This window comes from Poromitra crassiceps, assembly GCF_964638095.1.
Source record: "Poromitra crassiceps genome assembly, chromosome: 1".
NCBI lineage: Eukaryota > Metazoa > Chordata > Actinopteri > Beryciformes > Melamphaidae > Poromitra > Poromitra crassiceps.
Window position 1 is genome coordinate 126,996,862 of NC_139623.1, and position 20,169 is coordinate 127,017,030.

General features: G+C 42.9%; 1 protein-coding gene across 1 annotated transcript in view; it reads right to left on the reverse strand.

The window, feature by feature from the left end:
- hspa4a (heat shock protein 4a) overlaps nt 1–20,169 on the reverse strand; it is a 65,899-nt gene that overhangs the window by 34,817 nt on the left and 10,913 nt on the right. Inside the window, exons 5-7 of the mRNA XM_083640047.1 lie at nt 11,072–11,171; nt 9,701–9,834; nt 5,296–5,540 (exon numbers count right to left, since the gene is read on the reverse strand). Of these exons, the coding sequence (XP_083496173.1) occupies nt 5,296–5,540; nt 9,701–9,834; nt 11,072–11,171 (479 nt within the window). The remainder of the gene's footprint in view (nt 1–5,295; nt 5,541–9,700; nt 9,835–11,071; nt 11,172–20,169) is intronic.

The window sequence follows — 20,169 nt, forward strand, 5'->3', positions numbered from 1 at the left end:
CCCGTTTACATGCTATAGAGAGCATAGTCCAATTAATGACTGAAGATGCACGTATGACGTCAATAACTAACTATATCCTACGTCAGAGTTTCCCTTGTGAATGTAACCTAAAAGCGTTTCTGTCATGTTTCTATCGTGTTAGGGGCAAAATGTTGGGACTTCTTTTTACCGGTGTCATCTTTTGGCCAACACTCGCTGGAAGCTAGAGCATGCGTCATCAAGCAGTGTGACTGACGTACATGTCGCAAAGTAGTGCGTAAAACTCCGGTAGAATGTCATCAATCTGGGAACCCAGAGTCTATTTTTATTTGAAAAATCGACTCTGGGACAGCCCTACCATTTTCCCCAGCTTCCTGTACAGCGCGCCTCTCCTGCCACAGTCACTTCCTTTTCCGTGTCCGTGCTCCACTGTTTACAGCAGGGATACTCAACTGGCGGCCCGCGGGCCACATGCGGCCCGCGGGCGCCCCCTGTGTGGCCCGCGATGGAATTGCAAAAAAAAAGTGTTTTTTTTGTTGTTGTTTTTACAGTGTACCTGAACGCAACATGCAAGATACCCGCTGAATAAGGCCATGTTCAGACTAGGAGGCCAAATCTGATTTGTGAACTTTAGTGACCTATAATGACTTTATCCAGATTGGTTTTATGAGTCTGGACGCTCCAAGTCTGATTTGTGTCACTTGTCCCAAACCACATATGGAGGTAGTTTCCAATCTGCTTTCGACTGATGTGACTTGAGTGCGGACGCGCAGATCCACCAAATCTGATTTGAACGTCACTCGCAACTCGTCATCAAATGCTTCTGCACAGGAAAACCACGTCACCAACGTACGTATTTACTGACGCCCACGTCGTTACCATAGCAACCCATGCAGATAGGCTGTTTAGGTCTGGCCACACGGATCCGACTTGAGAATCAGATTTGTGGCAGTGCGGACACATTGCCAAATCTGATTTGGGAAACCAATCGAGATAATGATGATTAATGACTTTATCAGCAAATCGGATTTGCCTGTAATGTGAACATGGCCTAAGTGTCCAAATGTTCATGTCATTCTGGCCAATACTCCACTTCTGTTATAGCATTTCAGTCTGGAATATGGAATATCTTTCAATAATCTATGAATTACCGTAAATTCCGGACTATAAGGCGCACCAGTCTATAAGCCGCACCTTCAAAGGTGACTATTTTTTTCTTATATAAGCCGCACCGGACTATAAGCCGCGGGTGTTTTAATGGTATTTTTTGTTTTTTTTACAGTGCACACAGTGTCCGCGGTGTGGTGAAAAGAGGGCAAGAGAGGAAATTAAAACAGAAGTGGATTTATAGTTAGAAAGAGTGCTAAAGAAGAGAGAATTCCGTTTTTTATTTTTTTATTTTAGTTACTCACAGTACTATTGACCAGTCCAACTCAAAAGATATTCGGCAGTTTCACTTTGAGCTCTTGTTCCGCCGCTGTCCATCAATGGTTATGACGAGTCTCGCTGGGTACAGTACGCCAAAGCGATATCCATTGACTTTAACCTTTTCGATGATGCTGTTGTATGTTGCGCGTTTCTGTTGCACCAACGCGGAGAGGTCCTGCCGGACGAAAAAGCGCGTACCCTCCCAGGTGAGGGGCTTCTTCCCCGCAGCCTGGAGGATGAGTTGACGGTCGGGCCAGTGGAGTAGGCAGATGAAGATGGCCCTCGGTGGCAGGCCGGGGTCTGGACGTGGCCGAGGCGCCCGGTGTGCCCTGTCCACCTCTGGTGGTTTCTCGCCTTCCTTCAGGTCCAGGATGTAACACAGGATTTTGCCACGAAAGCGTCCATGTCACCAATCTCAGCTCCCTCTTTTACATTGATCAGGCGAATGTTATTTCTTTTACTCCTGCTGATTAAGTCATCAACCTGCGTGTGCAGCGTTTCGATGTTTTTGCATTTTATCCACTTTCGGACTCACTGTGTTGTTTTTGTCCTCCAGTGCGCTGATGCGCTTTTCCGCATTAGAAACTCTTCACGGTTGCATTATTTTCTTTAGTGAGTGAGTGGATGGACTTCTGCACGTTTTCAAACTTGTTTTCAAGCTGCTCAAACCTCTGAGCGATGTCGGACTTAATCGATAGTGTTTCACGGAGTAAAAGTTTAGCCCAAGCCGTGTATCTCCAGCCTCCAGCAGGTGAGTCATTTCCTCATTCATGGCGATGATTGCTTCGTCTTTTTCTTTCTGCTTACCTGTGTTGTGTTATGTTATGTTATGTTATGTTGTTAAAAGAGGGCAAGAGAGGAAATTAAAACAGAAGTGGATTTATAGTTAGAAAGAGTGCTAAAAAAGAGAGATTTTTTTTTTTTTTTTGGAAAAAATCCATAGATAAGCCGCACCGTTATATAAGCCGCAGGGGCCAAAAAAGGCCAAAAAACGGGAAAAAAGCCGCGGCTTATAGTCCGGAATTTACGGTAGCTGCTAAATTGTCAAATACCTACCCAGGCACTTATGTATGTACTTAATCTAACTAACTATCCGGTGTGCACAACATTGTCAGACTAAACTCCGGCTGACACCCCAAAAACCTACAATGCGCTACAGAAAAATGTATATTGATTGTTTATTAACTGGCCCCTGGCCTTCTATCATTTCACGAAAGTGGCCCCCGGGCAAAGCAAGTTGAGTGTCCCTGGTTTACAGTCTAAATAGCAACTTGCACCACAACATTACAGTAATTTTCCACTGTTGTTGTAAGACGAGTTCACGTCTTCTATGCAGTGTGTTTAGGCGTCGTTAACTGTATTAGTAAATAGCCGAAACGGACGCGGAAAAGCGGACGTGTCCATTTCGGGCTATTCGCTAATAACGTGGGAGGATCACGCTATTCTCTCCCCCCCTCCCGCCCCGGCAGCGAACAGGCGCCCTGACCGACCAGAGCCTCCTCTGAGAGGAGACACTAGTGCAGCGACCAGGACACGTAACCCTTAATCCGGCTTCCCACCCGCAGATATAGCCAATTGTGCCTGTATGGACGCCCGACCAAGCCAGAGGGGTGCGAACTTGCGGCTTTCGTGTTGGTAGGGAGGAAACATACCTCTGCACTACCCGGACCCACACACTCAAAGTGCTCTAAGTACTACCCGGAGTCCAGCACACTCATTTGCACGCTTTACAATAGAAAGAGAAAGAAAGAAATGCACATGTGCAGGTGAGCTAAAAAGCCCACGATGAGCTTATATCAAAACATCACCAAGGTTATACTAATTAACTTACAATCATTGAAAATTAATTTGAAGTACCGTACTTTCCGTACTATAAGGCGCACCTGAATATAAGCCGCAGCAGCTAAATTGAATGATTGTTACATATATAAGCCACACTGGACTATAAGCCGCAGGTGTTTTAATGTTTAATTACCATATGTAAGGTTTCGTGCACAGAGGGGATTGTCGGGAAAGAGATGGCTGTTTGAGGAAGCTCCCATTTATTAACATTAACATTACAACATACGGTAACATTAACACAACAACAAATATACGTTAATCAGCCTACCAGAAAAGTCATTAATCCTCGTCTTCATCTTTTAGGCTAAGGTGCAGTACACGGCTGTAACCAGAAAAGTCAAGTCACTAATCCTCATCTTCGTCTTCTTCCTGCGTACTAAAACCACCAAAGTCCTCATCTACAGTGTCGGAAACGAAGAGGCTCAGGGTGGCTTCGTCAGCCACTCTCCTCTCTCCTTCGTTGTCGCTCTCAAAACCAACGAACTCCTCTTCGTCACTGTCGGAATCAAACAGCCTCTGAAGGGCCTCAGCTGTGGCGGCGTCCTCCTCTTCATCACGCAGCAGTCCAGCCTTTCGGAACCCGTTGGTGATCGTGGATGTTTTGACACTCCTCCACGCTGTCAGGATCCACTCGCAAACTTGAGTGAAAGTTGCTTTTCGCATGCGACCAGTTTTGGTGAATGATTTATCGCCGCTAGTCATCCACGCCTCCCACTGAACGCGTAGTGCCACTTTGAACGCACGATTGACACTGATGTCGAGTGGCTGCAGATGCTTCGTTGTGCCCCCAGGAATCACAGCTGGAATTGAGTTTGTGCTCTTGATGGCTGCTTTCACAGAATCTGTTATATGGGCCCTCATGCTGTCCAAAACGAGCAAAGCTTTTTTTTGGCGAAAGAATCCTCCAGGGCGCTTGACGTAGCACTCATTCAGCCACTCCTTCATTACGCTTTCCATCATCCACCCTTTCTTGTTGACTTTAAAGGAGATGCCGTTCGGGATCTTTTCTTTTGGCATTGTGATCCGCTTAAAAATCACCATTGGCGGAAGCTTTAATCCAGATGCTGTGCAGCCAAGAACACAAGTGAAATCCGTTCTCTCGTGGCCAGTGGTTCTCAACGTGATGGAAGATTCACCTTTCTTGTTAACAGTCCTAGTGAGAGGCAGGTCAAACGTCAAAGGCACTTCATCCATATTTATGATCTGGTCCGGTCCGATGGAATATTCCTCTATCTTTCTTTGTGTGAATTCGCCGAAGTTTGTTATTTTTTCCTGGTAGTCGGGAGGGAGTTGCTGACACACAGTCGTCCGCGCCCTGATGGACAGTCCCTTTCGTCTCATAAATCTGAAACACCAGGATGGTCCACCTCTAAAATGTTCAATTTTCATTTCGGTGGCGACTGCTTTGGCCTTCAGTCGGATCTGCACGGTGGAAACACCTCGGCCGTCTGCTCTCTGTGTCAACACCCAATCTTCAAGACAGTCTTCAAGTTCGGGCCATCTGCTTTTATTACCTCTGAAAGCTTTTTTTGACTTTTTGCATTGAGACAGTTCTTCCCGCTGGCGTCTCCAACGTCTCACCATTGACTCATTGATGCCAAGGGTACGTGCAGCAGCTCTATTTCCTTCTTTTACTGCCAGATTGACTGCCTTTAACTTAAAAGCTGCATCATGTGCATTTCTACGTTTCTTTTCCATAATGAGGGTAATTGTGCATGAAAACTTCCTCGCTCTCGTAATGTCTGTCTGTCTTGCTCTCGTTCTGTCTCTCGTACCACTCTCGGTTCCGGTTCCGCTTTTACTTTTGCGCGCTACCTGTCTCACTCTTTTCCGGCCCTCCAGCTTTAGATTTAGGAGGTCCCCTAGTGGCCGTTAGCTGTAAAAATCCATAGATTAGCCGCACCGTTATATAAGCCGCAGGGCCGAAAAATGGGGAAAAAGCCGCAGCTTATAGTCCGAAAAGTACGGTAGTTGCAATTACTGAAATGTAGTCACACAATAGTAAGAAATGACTTGTAAATTAGTTTTGCATCCAACGGCACTAACCTGTTGAGTTTAGCAGAGACGTCGATGTCGTTCATGAAGCACTCGATGTTGAGAGGCAGGTCGGAGGAGTTGGCGCTCATCAGCTTCTTGAGCTTCTCACACTCCTGGTAGAGCCGCACCAGCGCCCGGGGCTTTGTCTTCACGTCCAGCTTGTACTTCTTACCAAACTCCTCGCAGAAGTGCTTCACCAGGATCTCGTCAAAGTCCTTCCCGCCGAGCTCGGACTCAAACGCTGTAGCCAGGACCTGATGGGGGAGGGAGGGAGGGAGCGAGGGTGGGATACAAATAGACAGAGATACAACTCCATTTTGTTTCCAAGTATAAAAGTGTAAGTGCAAAGTGCAGTGAACATTTCGGTCAGCAGATTTGTCTTCATAGCATTCATTGCAGTGAAAATTGGCAAAAAATTAATAACAAGTGACCCGAGTTAAACACTTTTCCACAAAGAATGATTGTTTCAACTTTTCATTTTCCGTCCTACAATACATTTCAGCATAATAGCCTGAAAGCAATCGCTAGGTATTGCTGTTCACCATTCTGGAGTCCGTCCCTTAAAACTGTCCGGCCGGCTTTTTTCTTTCCGGGCGCTACGGCTCTGTTTCTGTGGTCAGGAAAAGTAATCGATAATCGAACATTTTGCATCGATTTTAATCGTTACGTGTCTCATCGCGATGCATCTAAGAAACGATTTTTCGGCACACCCCTAATAGAGAGGCAAAATAAACGTCACTTCCTGCTTCAGCAGTGTACCAGAGATTTTCTTCCGCAATTTATTTTCCCATAGACATTTCGTAAAATGCTTGTAAAAATAGTTTTACTTCGTCAAACCAAATGGTTCAGCTATATTTAGAATAAGGAGAGACCATAGAACATTTCACCGGGACCAAAAAAAAAAAAAAAAACATTGAAAAAATATTTTCTTTAACCCTTCATTTTTTTTTTACGTTTTGGTCCAAGTGAAATGTTATGCGATCTCTCCTGTTTCTAAATATATCTGTACCGTTTGAACAAGTAAAACTATTTTTATAAGCATTTTAGGAAATGTCTATGGGAAAATAAATGGTGGATGAAAATCTCTGTTACAGTGCTGAAGCAGGAAGTGACGTTCCATTTTGGCTCTCTATTGCTAACTTATGCTGCTTCCTCATAACCTATCCTTATGCTGTTTCCTCATAACCTATCCTCATGCTGCTTCCTCATAACCTATCCTTATGCTGTTTCCTCATAACCTATCCTCATGGTGCTTCCTCATAACCTATCCTTATGCTGTTTCCTCATAACCTATCCTCATGGTGCTTCCTCATAACCTATCCTTATGCTGTTTCCTCATAACCTATCCTCATGGTGCTTCCTCATAACCTATCCTCATGCTGCTTCCTCATAACCTATCCTCATGCTGCTTCCTCATAACCTATCCTCATGCTGCTTCCTCATAACCTATCATCATGGTGCTTCCTCATAACCTATCCTCATGCTGTTTCCTCATAACCTATCCTTATGCTGCTTCCTCATAACCTATCATCATGCTGTTTCCTCATAACCTATCCTCATGCTGTTTCCTCATAACCTATCATCATGCTGTTTCCTCATAACCTATCCTCATGCTGCTTCCTCATAACCTATCCTCATGCTGCTTCCTCATAACCTATCCTCATGGTGCTTCCTCATAACCTATCCTCATGCTGTTTCCTCATAACCTATCCTTATGCTGCTTCCTCATAACCTATCCTCATGCTGCTTCCTCATAACCTATCCTCATGGTGCTTCCTCATAACCTATCCTCATGCTGCTTCCTCATAACCTATCCTCATGCTGCTTCCTCATAACCTATCCTTATTAGGGATGGGAATTGATAAGATTTTAGCGATTCCGATTAGGGATGTTCATTTTGAAAATTTTCCAAAATCGATAATCGGTGAATATTAACGATCAATTATCGATCATCGATTTTATTAATACTTAGAAAATTTTCAATTTTTTCAATTTTTTTTTTTTTTTTACAAAATGAATGCCTATGGCAGAAAATACGAAAGACAACGTGTTCTCCTCAATGAACTCTTTATTTCAATGTGTCTCCTCTCCAACACTGCTGTCCCCGGCGCATGCCGGTGTGAATTTCCCATGTTTAAAACAGTTTTGTTGGCACAAAGGCCCGTGCCCAGCCAGAAAACTAGAGACTATGAAGCTCCACCTCACGTTAGTCGGCTGTGCAATGGAGTGGGGCGAGGAGGAACGAATTCCACCCAAACCTAGTCAAAAAAAAAAAAAAAAAAAAAAAAATTAAATAATTAAAAAATCGATCCAAATGCCACAGGATCGATTCCAATCCTTAACGATCGATTATCGATTTTCGATAATTGATGAACATCCCTAATTCCGATTCCATTTTCGATTCTGCTTATCGATCCGATTCCTTATCGATTCTCTTATCGATTCTCATTGGGCAAGGGAAAAAAAAGACTACAAACGGGTTTATTAACATTAATTTTCTTTTATATTATTATTATTATAATTATGAATTATTATTCAGCTCTGAGATCAGATTGCTCTTTTCAATCCCATACCAAGCAGGGATCAGTGTCTGTTAAACTGGCTCTGTTTGGGGGTTTGTATTTTGGGTGGAGCATCTTTGTCATCTCCCTATAGAAAATATATAGTGGGAATGAATGAAACAGAACTAGTGGTTAGAATTATAACAACATGCAACTTTGACATTTTACTTTAGCTGGCATGTCAGACAAACTAGTCACTGCTCGGACGGTGACATTTGTTTACCCTCGCCTCGGTCATTTTACTCTTCCCTGCCTGGGTGAATGGAGGGGCTAGAGGTGCACAAGAAGTACTCGCTGCAGCCTCTGACCTAGAGCGCCTACCAGCCGACAGGGTCTGGAGGAGTTTACTCTCCATTATAAACAGATGGCGCTCTAACGTTAGCCGCGCTGCTGTTAGCCACGTTATCGTCACTCCGTAGCACATCAAAAACGTGATATTCCTCCAAAATTATTGCATGCTGTGTGGACAAATGTTTCTGCATATTGCTAGTATTTCCCCCCTTTGACGAAATAGAGGTTTTGCAAGCATTGCAAGTGGCACTGTGGTCATCGTTTTGCTTCTGCCTAGACGCCATGGTGGCTGCGGTCTGTAAACAAAACAAGGCTGCGTTGCGTGCGTGTCGCAGCATGTGACGTCATCGCGCATGGAATCGATAGTGGAATTGTTAAGGATTTTGGCTAACGATTCCAAGGAATTGATCCACTGGGACCCGGTTCTCAACAAGAACCGGTTCTCGATTCCCATCCCTAATCCTTATGCTGTTTCCTCATAACCTATCCTCATGGTGCCTCCTCATAACCTATCCTCATGCTGCTTCCTCATAACCTATCCTCATGGTGCTTCCTCATAACCTATCCTTATGCTGTTTCCTCATAACCTATCCTCATGCTGCTTCCTCATAACCTATCCTTATGCTGTTTCCTCATAACCTATCCTCATGGTGCTTCCTCATAACCTATCCTCATGCTGCTTCCTCATAACCTATCCTCATGGTGCTTCCTCATAACCTATCCTCATGCTGTTTCCTCATAACCTATCCTCATGCTGCTTCCTCATAACCTATCCTCATGCTGTTTCCTCATAACCTATCCTTATGCTGCTTCCTCATAACCTATCCTCATGCTGTTTCCTCATAACCTATCCTCATGGTGCTTCCTCATAACCTATCCTCATGCTGTTTCCTCATAACCTATCCTCATGCTGCTTCCTCATAACCTATCCTCATGCTGTTTCCTCATAACCTATCCTTATGCTGCTTCCTCATAACCTATCCTCATGCTGTTTCCTCATAACCTATCCTTATGCTGCTTCCTCATAACCTATCCTCATGCTGCTTCCTCATAACCTATCCTCATGCTGCTTCCTCATAACCTATCCTCATGGTGCTTCCTCATAACCTATCCTTATGCTGTTTCCTCATAACCTATCCTCATGCTGCTTCCTCATAACCTATCCTTATGCTGTTTCCTCATAACCTATCCTCATGGTGCTTCCTCATAACCTATCCTTATGCTGTTTCCTCATAACCTATCATCATGGTGCTTCCTCATAACCTATCCTCATGCAGCTTCCTCATAACCTATCCTCATGGTGCTTCCTCATAACCTATCCTTATGCTGCTTCCTCATAACCTATCCTCATGCTGCTTCCTCATAACCTATCCTCATGGTGCTTCCTCATAACCTATCCTCATGCTGCTTCCTCATAGCCTATCCTCATGCTGCTTCCTCATAACCTATCCTCATGCAGCTTCCTCATAACCTATCCTCATGGTGCTTCCTCATAACCTATCTGGAATGTAGAGTTGTAGAACCAAGAAATTGTGGGGGAAAGCCTGAGATTCCTAACTCACCTTGAGCTTTCCCTTGTTGAAGGCACACACTGACACCTGGTAGCCGGAGTGGCCCAGGTCCACAAACACCACTGTCCTGGGCTTCTCCTCAGGGGCGGGCAGGTCCTGCTTGTAGATGCCGTATGCCAGAGCCACTGTGAAAAATCACAGGTGTGATCTAGTTTTAGTGTGTGCTCACCACTATGCTAGTCTACGCTCGATGTATCAATTCAACTGCATGCGTTCTCCAAAATAATCAGAAAACGTTCACCGCAAGGCTATTCAAATCAAATGTAGGTCTAGACATTTGATGAAAGGGAATCAGTGATACTGTATCTGATGGGAAGGGCTGGAGAATCTAATGGGCAATTCAGTTTCAGCGTGTATGTGAAAATATTTTGCAAAACCGCTGTGACATATTTACAGAAAGCTATAACTTGTTCTTGCCCCATAACCTAAAGACAAAATTTTGACACGTATTTTAGGGGCCCTTTACACGAGGACAGTTTCTGGAAGAAACAACACAATAGCGTTTCCTTCACACCTTCTCCCTGTTTACATGAGCGCTGTTGAATTTTTTAAACGCCGTAATGTACATGCCAGGTCGCTAGGTGGCAGTGTGTCACCTTATTCTTTACCCATACAAGGACGCTTCTGCATGACGTCATTTCGTAATCGTCTTTCTGGTTTTAAACACGGAATTAGAGTACGCCTACCGCAGTCATTTAGACTTGCCAAAAAGCTGTTTTCAAGCTAAAAAACCCCAAACTGTTTTGAAGTTTTAATATTTGTCGGGTGAGAACGTAACATATATGTGACCAGTTTATCAGAATAACGTCTATGTGCTGACACCGGTCGGACTAGCTATCTGTCAAACCCTTTTGTTGTAAATTAGGCTACTGGCAGTGAGAAAACACTGTCGACGTGCTTTTGTAACTAACGTTAAATGCCGACCGGGTACAGCCATCGGCTCCTCGCAGCAGTAACGTTATGAACATGTAACTGAAGTTGGCCGCAGTGTAGCTTAATTCTGAATGTTGAACGTAATCGCGTGTGTCGCGTGTGCAGGCACGTCAGAGTTCCTGAAATGAGCCGTGTCAAAGCGATTACATGGAGCGATCAGCGGGGAGCGTCACCAAGAATTTCACTCTGGAAGGTGGTTTCAAAATGTGTCGTTTCCTAAGCCCAAATTCGCCGTTGCCGTCTAAAAGGGAGGCACTAACGATACAATAATTGCCCGTCACCATAGGAAACCGTCCTCGTGTAAAGTGCCCCTTCAACAACTCAAGGGGTCTCCAAGCATCGTTTTTAATTGTCCAGGGTGGCCAAAAGACTGATAAGGGAGAAATTAATTCAAACATTGTCTATCCAGCCCAGTGTGTTACCATTTACCTGCAGTGGTCTCATTCATGAGTCGTAAACAATTGAGGCCTGCAATCTGAGCTGCATCTATGACAGACCTCCTCTCTGTGTCAGTAAAGTAGCTGGGAACCTGGGAAGGGGAAAAAACAACACATTGTTTACACAACACATCGGTGAGTCTCAATAGTTGTGTTTCCATTCAGCTTTTGTGCAAATTCTAAGCGAACTTTTGAAAAGTCGACAATCATAAAATTTGAATCAGGTACGTTACCATTAATGGCTGTTAAGCGAATAAGTAGGTTGTGTATGGGAGGGGTGAGTGAGACAAGAACATATGGATTGAGAGCTTTATTATTGTTCCTTGCCATAGGAGTTAGGGTTGTGCGATGCCATCAAAATACCCATCATGATTGTTTTACAGTGAAACATCGTTTTGGACGATGGCATCGTCATTGACGGGTGGGGGTGGGGGTTGGGGGAATAATAAATTATTTATTAAGTCGCTGCGTTGCTGTAATGCCATTTGGCTAGCTGCTGCAATGCGTTCACGTTAACAGGACAGCTGAGCCTGAGCTCTACATGATACCAGCGGGCTTGAATAGGCTATGAGCCTCTGCTCTGTGCTACAGCACAGAGCCAGGCGACTGAAGTGGGCAGTGGCTGTCACTACCAGCAATTTGAACGGCGCAAAACAAATAACGTTAACGTTACAGCTCCTCACCAACAACGTGTGTGTGTTGAATTTAACTAGCTGGCAGAAAACTGACTGAATTACTGGCTGATATAACGTTAGATTCATGTGGGCTTTTGAACCTAATGTAATGAGAGAGAGTTTAGGAGAAATGGGTAGAGAAACGCAGCTGCTGTATCTATGGAGCGACTCCAACTTCCACTTTGGAAACAGGCGAGTTAAATTCACAGTTGAAGACTTGTACTCACTTTGGGTTGAAAACAGGAAAGAACGTGAAGTTTCTTCTTTGTCTTAAAAAGTTTTCACAACAACACAGCCGACTTCTCACGCGCTGGGGACGCCCCGGCACCATTAAACAAGGGCACCTAGTTCAGAGAAGCAGTGGAGCGGAGGACGGGGAGGAGGAGGAGGAGTGAAGGCTTTCCTGAACTAAACTGGGTGCGCTTGTTTAATGCTCCCGGCGCGTCCCCCACGCGTCACGGTAAGTGGGCTTGGCCTCTTTTTATTATTAAAACGGCACAATTTTAATTCGAACAGATAATTAATTACGATGATCCGAAGTAGAAGGCTCAGAGGTCGATGGGGGGTCGGCCCATCACGATGGTCGATGCCATCGTCCATCGTGCCAACCCTAATAGGAGTAGTTACTATTATTCAAAATGGAGCAAGTGGGCAATGTTTGTTCTCTGTTCTAAGTTTTATCCCATTGATGATGTCATAGGCATTGTGACATCACTGATGATGTCATCAGTGATGTCATAAGAGCAAAATAATCTTATGTCATAGGCATGAGGTAAACTTAAGGGCAATAACATTTTGACGTTTTGACATGGCGATGTTTAAGGCAAATTTGATGAAATTCTGTCAAGGCATTCCTGAGACATCGCGTTAACAAGCTTGAAAATGGTGTTCGAGAGGTCACAGTGACCTTGGCCTTTGACCACCAAAATCTAATCAGTTCATCCTTGAGTCCAAGTCGATGTTTGAGGCAAATTTGATGAAATTCCGTCAAGGCATTCCTGAGATATCGCATTAAAAAGCTTGAAAATGGCACACTTCAACAAACTTTTGCTACCAATTGTAGGCAATTTCTTTTTTTAATCTTTCTAGACCTCAGACTCAGCAGCTACTTTTACACCCTTTGCAAGTGGGCAATCTCTTGAGCAATTGTGACATCACTGTTCTGCCCTACAAAGGAGAAAGCCAGTAACTCATTTAGTTATCATTTTTGTGACATTAAAGACATCCTTTGTCATGTGGAAAAATATCTTGTCTCAAATGTGTTGTGTTTTGGAGAAAATAGGGGGTCGTATTTGCAGTAACTCAAAAAAGCCCTAGTGAAACCAAGGCCAATCACTGTAACTCGAGTTACTGTACTCCTCTTTTGTTTAGCTGTGATGAAATTGAGTTACTGTCCCTTGCCCTTTGTTTTGCATCACTCTATTTTTCGCACCTCAAAGTTACTGATTATCAGAACTCCCGGGAAAAGCTGCACACTCAGATGTTACGGAAATGCACAATTTCACAGCAAACTGATCCTGGATCCAATCATGGCACTATCTCGAGGGAAGATGTTGGTGGAGATGGCGTTGAAACACAAATACCCAGACACAGGTAATATTGATTATGTAGACATGAATCACACAAATCGATTAGTTAATGTCCGATAGATAGCCTGAGGCAGTCAACTAAGTGTGACTGCCACCAGCTAGGATCACACACCAAATGAGACAGAAAAACTCCTCCCAGATGCGATCGCATAATGTAAACATATTGAAGGCAAATGATGTATAGCCAGTTTTCCAAAATCATGAGGACTAAAATATTTGACCCAGATTTCACGTCAGTCACAGCACCCGCGTCTCTCCCTGCTCCATCACTCTCTCTCTCTCTCTCTCTCTCTCTCTGCGCTGTTGGCCGTAATTAACAACTGTAATTAATCACAAAAAGCCTACCTTAGTAACCCAAGTAACCTTCATTTCAAGAGTCTAATTTATTTATTTATTTATTATTTTATTGTTGTTATTGTTTTATTGTTATTAATTGAAAAGAAAGTAAATTAAATTATTAAAAATGTTACTCATTTGAAATGTATTTGTCTTTTACTCATATATCAATTAGGGATGGTCCGATCCGATACTCAGTATCGGTATCGGAGCCGATCCGGCCAAAATCACTGGATCGGATATCTGGTGGGAAAAAGAAGTAGAAACCGATCCGATCCATAGCCTAAACTATCACTAAATGCTTCACTAAACTTCGAGCAATGCGCCGTCACGGACGCAGATGAACAACCGCAGCATCGTGCATGTGGACAGAGTGAGATTGCACTGTGCGTTGTCACCACAGCTGTGTTGATCAAGGAAGAAAAAAGCCACGTGCAATTTAATACGATGCGAGTGTTTTTAAGCATTGGAAACGTCAACACCGCGGCGCAGACTGCCTGCCTGGGTCACTGTATCACACACAAACCTGACAGCAACGTTACAGAGAGCGGGAGAGAGGAGATCAGATGCAGATTCACTCCAACTAGACACCGGTGAGCCTCAGAACACACCGGCAGCCGCGTCAATTCCACGCAGCACAGCATGCTATCACAATCAATCATAGGCTACGTTACCATTCCCAGAAGTGAAGTCAAATCTACACACTTTCTGCATAACGGATCAGCAGATTAACGCTAATAAACACTCACCCAACTCAGCAGCGATAAGATGTTCTCTCCTCCTGTTAGTTATAATTAATCCCAAAAGTCAAAATCTTCCTTGAAAACAGCAAATAAAACTAGATTAGGCCATGTGCCCGTGTTTACAAACACCATGATCCGTGAACTGTGCTCCGCCCCTCGTTTCACGCAACACGCAAGTAGGGGTAACCTCGCGTCACCAGGCTCTCTCTCTGGACTCGGAGAGACCAGGGACAGTTATAACAAGGACGTGTGTGTGTGTGTGTGTGTGCGCGTGTGCGTGTGTGTGTTAAGCAGCAGCAGCATTAGTGCATTACTGAGTCTATGTTCTGGGCTATAGCCTTTCATTTAAGGAATATTGTTCCACAGATTGAACATGCTGTTTAGATGGCTGGGTTGAGCAAAGTGCATTGGTAAATTTATTATTAACAGCTTAGTTGTATAAGCGAGGGAAAAAGATCGGATCGGATTGATATCGGTATCGGCAGACACTCCAGACTGTGGTATCGGTATTGGATCGGATATGGAAAAAGTGATATCGTGCAATCCCTAATATCAATCAATCGTATCAATGTCACTTATCTGAATTTAACTGTTGAACTATATTGAAGCATTAAAATTAAGCAATCAGTGTGATATTATTTTATTAGAATATAATTATTAGTTGCTTCAAATGTTCAAAAATATCCAAAAACAATTGAAATAATTTGATTTAAAAAGATACTTGGAATATCACAAACATACTTGCATACAAATATGATAACAAATGTTATTATATAATAATATTAATGTAATGAATAAAAGTGCAATTTCATCTTATATCATCATCAGACTAAGGATGTTATTATTATTTGTCATTATACTGCTTTTTAAAACAAAAAAGATGAGAAAATTTGACTTACTGCCCTTCACTTTGGTATAACCCCATGCTTTTTCGTAAGGCATGCAAATGAGGAATACAGTAACTTCCAAATGAAGGTCAAAGGTCAAGATTTAGCTAAATATTTTTATATGGATAAATAACTTGACTAAAAAAACAAAGAATTGCCACATATTTAATGATCTGCCTGCAAATATTTTGTCTGGACGACAAGAAAACTTTAAAGTCATTTTTCTCAGCTCTGCACTCTGGTGAGTTTCTCCTTTGTAGGGCAGTGTTGATGTCATAGACATTGTGACATCATTGTGATGTCATCAGTGATGCAAAGTTGGGCAATTGTGCACTGCGCATGCCAATAGAGCAGGCGAGGCCACGCCGCATCATCATTTCCTTTATTTTACCAGGTAGATTATTGAGAATAGGGCTGGGTTCAAAAAATCGATTCTCCGATTTTTTATCGATTTTTATTTTAATCCTCGATTATCGATTCATATGTCCAGAGATCGATTTTTTTTTAATAATTAATTTATTTTTATTTTTATTGTTTGATCCTTATTATCTACTTTTAGAAATTATATAGGCTGAAATCAAATCACTGTGCATAATTGTGAAAGTGTCTTTATTGACAGATGAAAAGGCTGTTATTTACCCTTTGTCACCACCTGAGGCCTGTACGACAAAGCAAGATTTAAGCAAGATTTAGGTTGATCCTGATAAGTTTGGGTTTAAACCTGGTTTAGCCGTACTACAAAGCAAGTTAACTTCTTACCGACATATATTTCCATAGCAACTTATGCTTCACACTTAACCTGGTCCGCAGCAGGTTAAGTTGCAAGGATAAGATTAGACCTTAGATACACTGCCCACGAACCAATCGAATCAGGAGTTTGGAAAAATGGCCAACCCCTTTCTGGACAAGTTTCCCATTGAGGAAGGAGCACGAATTGTAATGTTGAATTAATCAAGGACTAAAGCCTTGCACTTGTTGCAGGCTACATTTTAATTAAGCCCTACTTACCACTTTGGAACATGTTTTTATATATTCATTTTTGTGCTCTCAAGTAGCCTAGATACGTTGTTTGACCCCGCTGATCGATTGCAGCTGAATAGTGAGTGGAGAAATATCACTAAACCGGCATAAAAAGGTTACATAAACGTCTCCAAAGCGCACGGTGCCGTGTGCGCAACGGAGCTGAGACTGACGTTGGGTTGGAATTTAAATGGTCATGCTAGAATAGCCTACTACATCTAAGCAATTTAATATGGGATCACCTGCACACAGGCGATCCCATATTAAGATGATTCATATCTAGGCTACTCCTGCATTTTGCAGCTGCAGCTGTGTTGCTTTTGGCCTGTATGATGTGATTGAACTTCATATTTCCAGCATCATTATATGAAATATGGAGATATGCGACTCTGCTGACAATAGCCTATACCTGTATATGTGACCACAAAATAGGCTATTTTTTATAAATGAAATCTATGCCCGCACGTAGGCTACCGTGTCGATTCAGTTCAGAAGCATTTTTTTATTTTATTATCATTCTTTTTTTTATTGATTAGCCTATAGGAATTATTCAATCAGTGCGACTAAACACTGACATCATGAGATCATTATTATTCATTGAGCCTAAATGGTCTATAGCTACATACGGATTTTGGACTGAGATAGATTACACATTGCTTCCACAAAAGACTGTAGATAGAGAGCTGTAGATAGCCTATGAAACCGCTCTTCAAAGAAATTACTGGTGTGGATAAAAGTGGTCACTTTAGACCAGTAGAACAGTAATAATATCCAACGCAGATTTGTATTTGCGGTTTCATTCAATGAGGAAATAGGCGTGTCTGGCGCTGTAGGAGTTTTGGAGCAGTCCATATTGCACTGTGATTGGCAGTTGTTAAAAACCACACCTCTTTTGCGGGCACGAGCTCCAGTGCACGGGCATTTTCATGTGCACGAGCTGTCAGCTTGATTAGAAAAACCTGGTTCGAGTTAACGAGTGGCAATCGACGTTCGTAGTACAAGTTAACTACAATCGAGCTGATCTGGTTTAGACAAACCAGATCAAGGGACAGATCCTGGATCTTCTTATACAACATTCGTAGTACAGAGCCCTGGTGAGTAAATATATGTGTAACTAAAACCATTAAAATTGACAACAGGTCTGCAACTTTTTTTCCCCATGTATCTACTTGTCTGGTTGGGAACCCCTGTGTTACATAACTGGACAGTCATGTAATTCACGGTACAGCTCAAAAAACACGTTTTGGTATCACTAACCAAATCAATATTGAAATTGATCGAATCGGAATCGAATCAAATCGAAATTAATCGATTCGCAACCTTGTGAATCGGAATCAAATTGATTCTTGAAATTTGAACCAATACCCAGCTCTAATTGAGAACACATTCTCTTTTACAATAATGACCTGGCCAAGAGGGCATAGAGGCATACACAAAAGTAGAATCAATACAAAATAAAAGCAAATATAAAGAGTGTTAAGAAGCATTTAGCACACAAAAAAGTCACACAGCAAGACAGGGCAGACAAAACATACAGGAAGTGCAGGATTAGGAGACGTGCAGGGGAGTCAGGACAATTGGCAATTGCAAACATGTTAAAAATGACTTCAATATACTGCCAACAAACTGGTCCAGCTGAAGGGATTTGTTAAGCCCATTCCAAGCAGATGCAGCAGCAGAGTGGAAGGCTTTGCTACTAGAGCTGGGTATTGGTTCAAATTTCAAGAATCGATTCGATTCCGATTCACAAGGTTGCGAATCGATTATCCCGATTCGATTCGATTCGATTCCGATTCGATTCATTTCAATATCGATTTGGTTAGTGATACCAAAACGTGTTTTTTGAGCTGTAACCTGAATTACATGACTGTCCAGTTATGTAACACAGGGGTTCCCAACCTTTTTTGCGCCAAGTACCGTAGATACATAGGGAAAAAAAAGTTGCGGACCGGTTGTCAATTTTAATGTTTTCAGTTACACATATATTTACTCACCAGGTGGTGACAAAGTGTAAATAACAGCCTTTTCATCTGTCAATAAAGACACTTTCACAATTATGCATAAATACTGTAGGCTACATAAATGGAAATGTTTGATCATTAATATCTACTTTTAGAAATTATATAGGCTGAAATCAAATCACTGTGCTTTTGTTTCAACTACAAACATAAATAAACGTCAACTTGAAACTATGTTTCAACTACCACACACAGCATAATATTTTAGCCTGTTTATTTAAAAATAATAATAATAATAATAATAATAATAATAATAATAATAATAATAAATAATAATAAAACAATTGATCTCTGGACATATTAATCGATATCAAAGGATTCAAATAAAAATCGAATAAAAATCGGAAAATCGATTTTTTTTAACCCAGCCCTATTTGCTACCAAAGGAGTTCTTGGTTTTGGGGACGGCGAGAGTGATGACAGCGTTCGATCTGAGGTTGTAAGTAGATGTGGATATGTGCAGAAGTTTGGATAGATAGGCTGGGGTGTGTCCAGTGAGTGCTTTGTAGATCAGGGTGTACCAAATCCAATGTGACTCACGTCTGGCTTGGAGAGAGGTGAGGCTTATTTGACTGTAAAGAGAGCAGTGGTGAGTACGGTAGGCAGCTCCGGTGGCGAATCTGATGGCTGAGTGGTAGAGGGTATCCAGTTTGGCAAGCGTGGTTTTGCACACACATTTTACTGTGTTCTGGACTCGCAATCATTCATTTCTCATCAAAAACTAGAACGACCACACCGCGGGTTTATGCCTCTGCCATTAGTTAATTCTTGAGTCCAAATCACCATTTGAGGCAAACTGGAAGAAATTCCGTCAAGGCGCTCCTGAGATGTTGCATTAAAGAGCTTGGAAATTGGGTGTGTGAGGTCACAGTGAGCTTGAACTTTGACCTTTAACTCATTGAGTGCCAATGACGACAGCTGTCGTCATTTCAAATACTAACGTAGAGTGCCAAAGACGACGATTGTCGTCAATTGCGTTTTTTGACGGTGGGACGTGGATCAATCCCTGATACATCTCCTGTACAAATATTGTAGCTATTGGAGGTCTATAATCAATTTTACAGATCCATTAGGTGGCGACAGTGCTGTCCAGATGAGAGAAAGTGGAGTAAAAAACAAAGAAGAAGTCGTTGTGGAAACGGAAATCGCATCGCATCCGTATGCATCCATATGCATGAAGCATACTGTAACGTTAGCTGTGCCTGCAGCAGCCAATCTGCTGCCACAATTGAGCCCCATCCGTGTCCGCTGCGATAGCCCATCCATATGATTTAGTTGCCGACACGGCGACACCAGCGTCTTTCTGAAAAGTTACATTATTCTCAGCTGGCGACACGCTGTAAAAAAGCGGGGGGATGCAGCGCACTTTTCAGTGCAGATCAAACTCAGAGCAAACCGCAGCAGAGACACTCCTCCCACCACGGAGGAGGAGGAGGAGGGGGGTGGGGCATGCAGGGCACTACAGCATACAACCATTGACAGTACACACAGACCCAGGCAGCAGGCTCGATGCATAGAGAGCAAACAAGCTAGAATAGGCTATCTGATGCCCACCAGCAGTAAATCAAGACCAGCAAGAAGGTGTAGGGTCTGCGCATGCCGGGGCCAGCGCTGCTGGCCCCTGCTGGCCCCAGGTATTTGTAGATACCTACAAATACCTGGGAGTAAACATCAGTGGGGACCTGACATGGAGTGCCCATGTCACCGCCTTGGTGAAGAAGACAGCGGGTAAGCTGTACTACCTCAGGAGGCTGAGGAAGCACACCAAATCCCCAGCCTTATTGAAGGCCTTCTATTCTGCCACGATTGAGTCTGTGCTGACG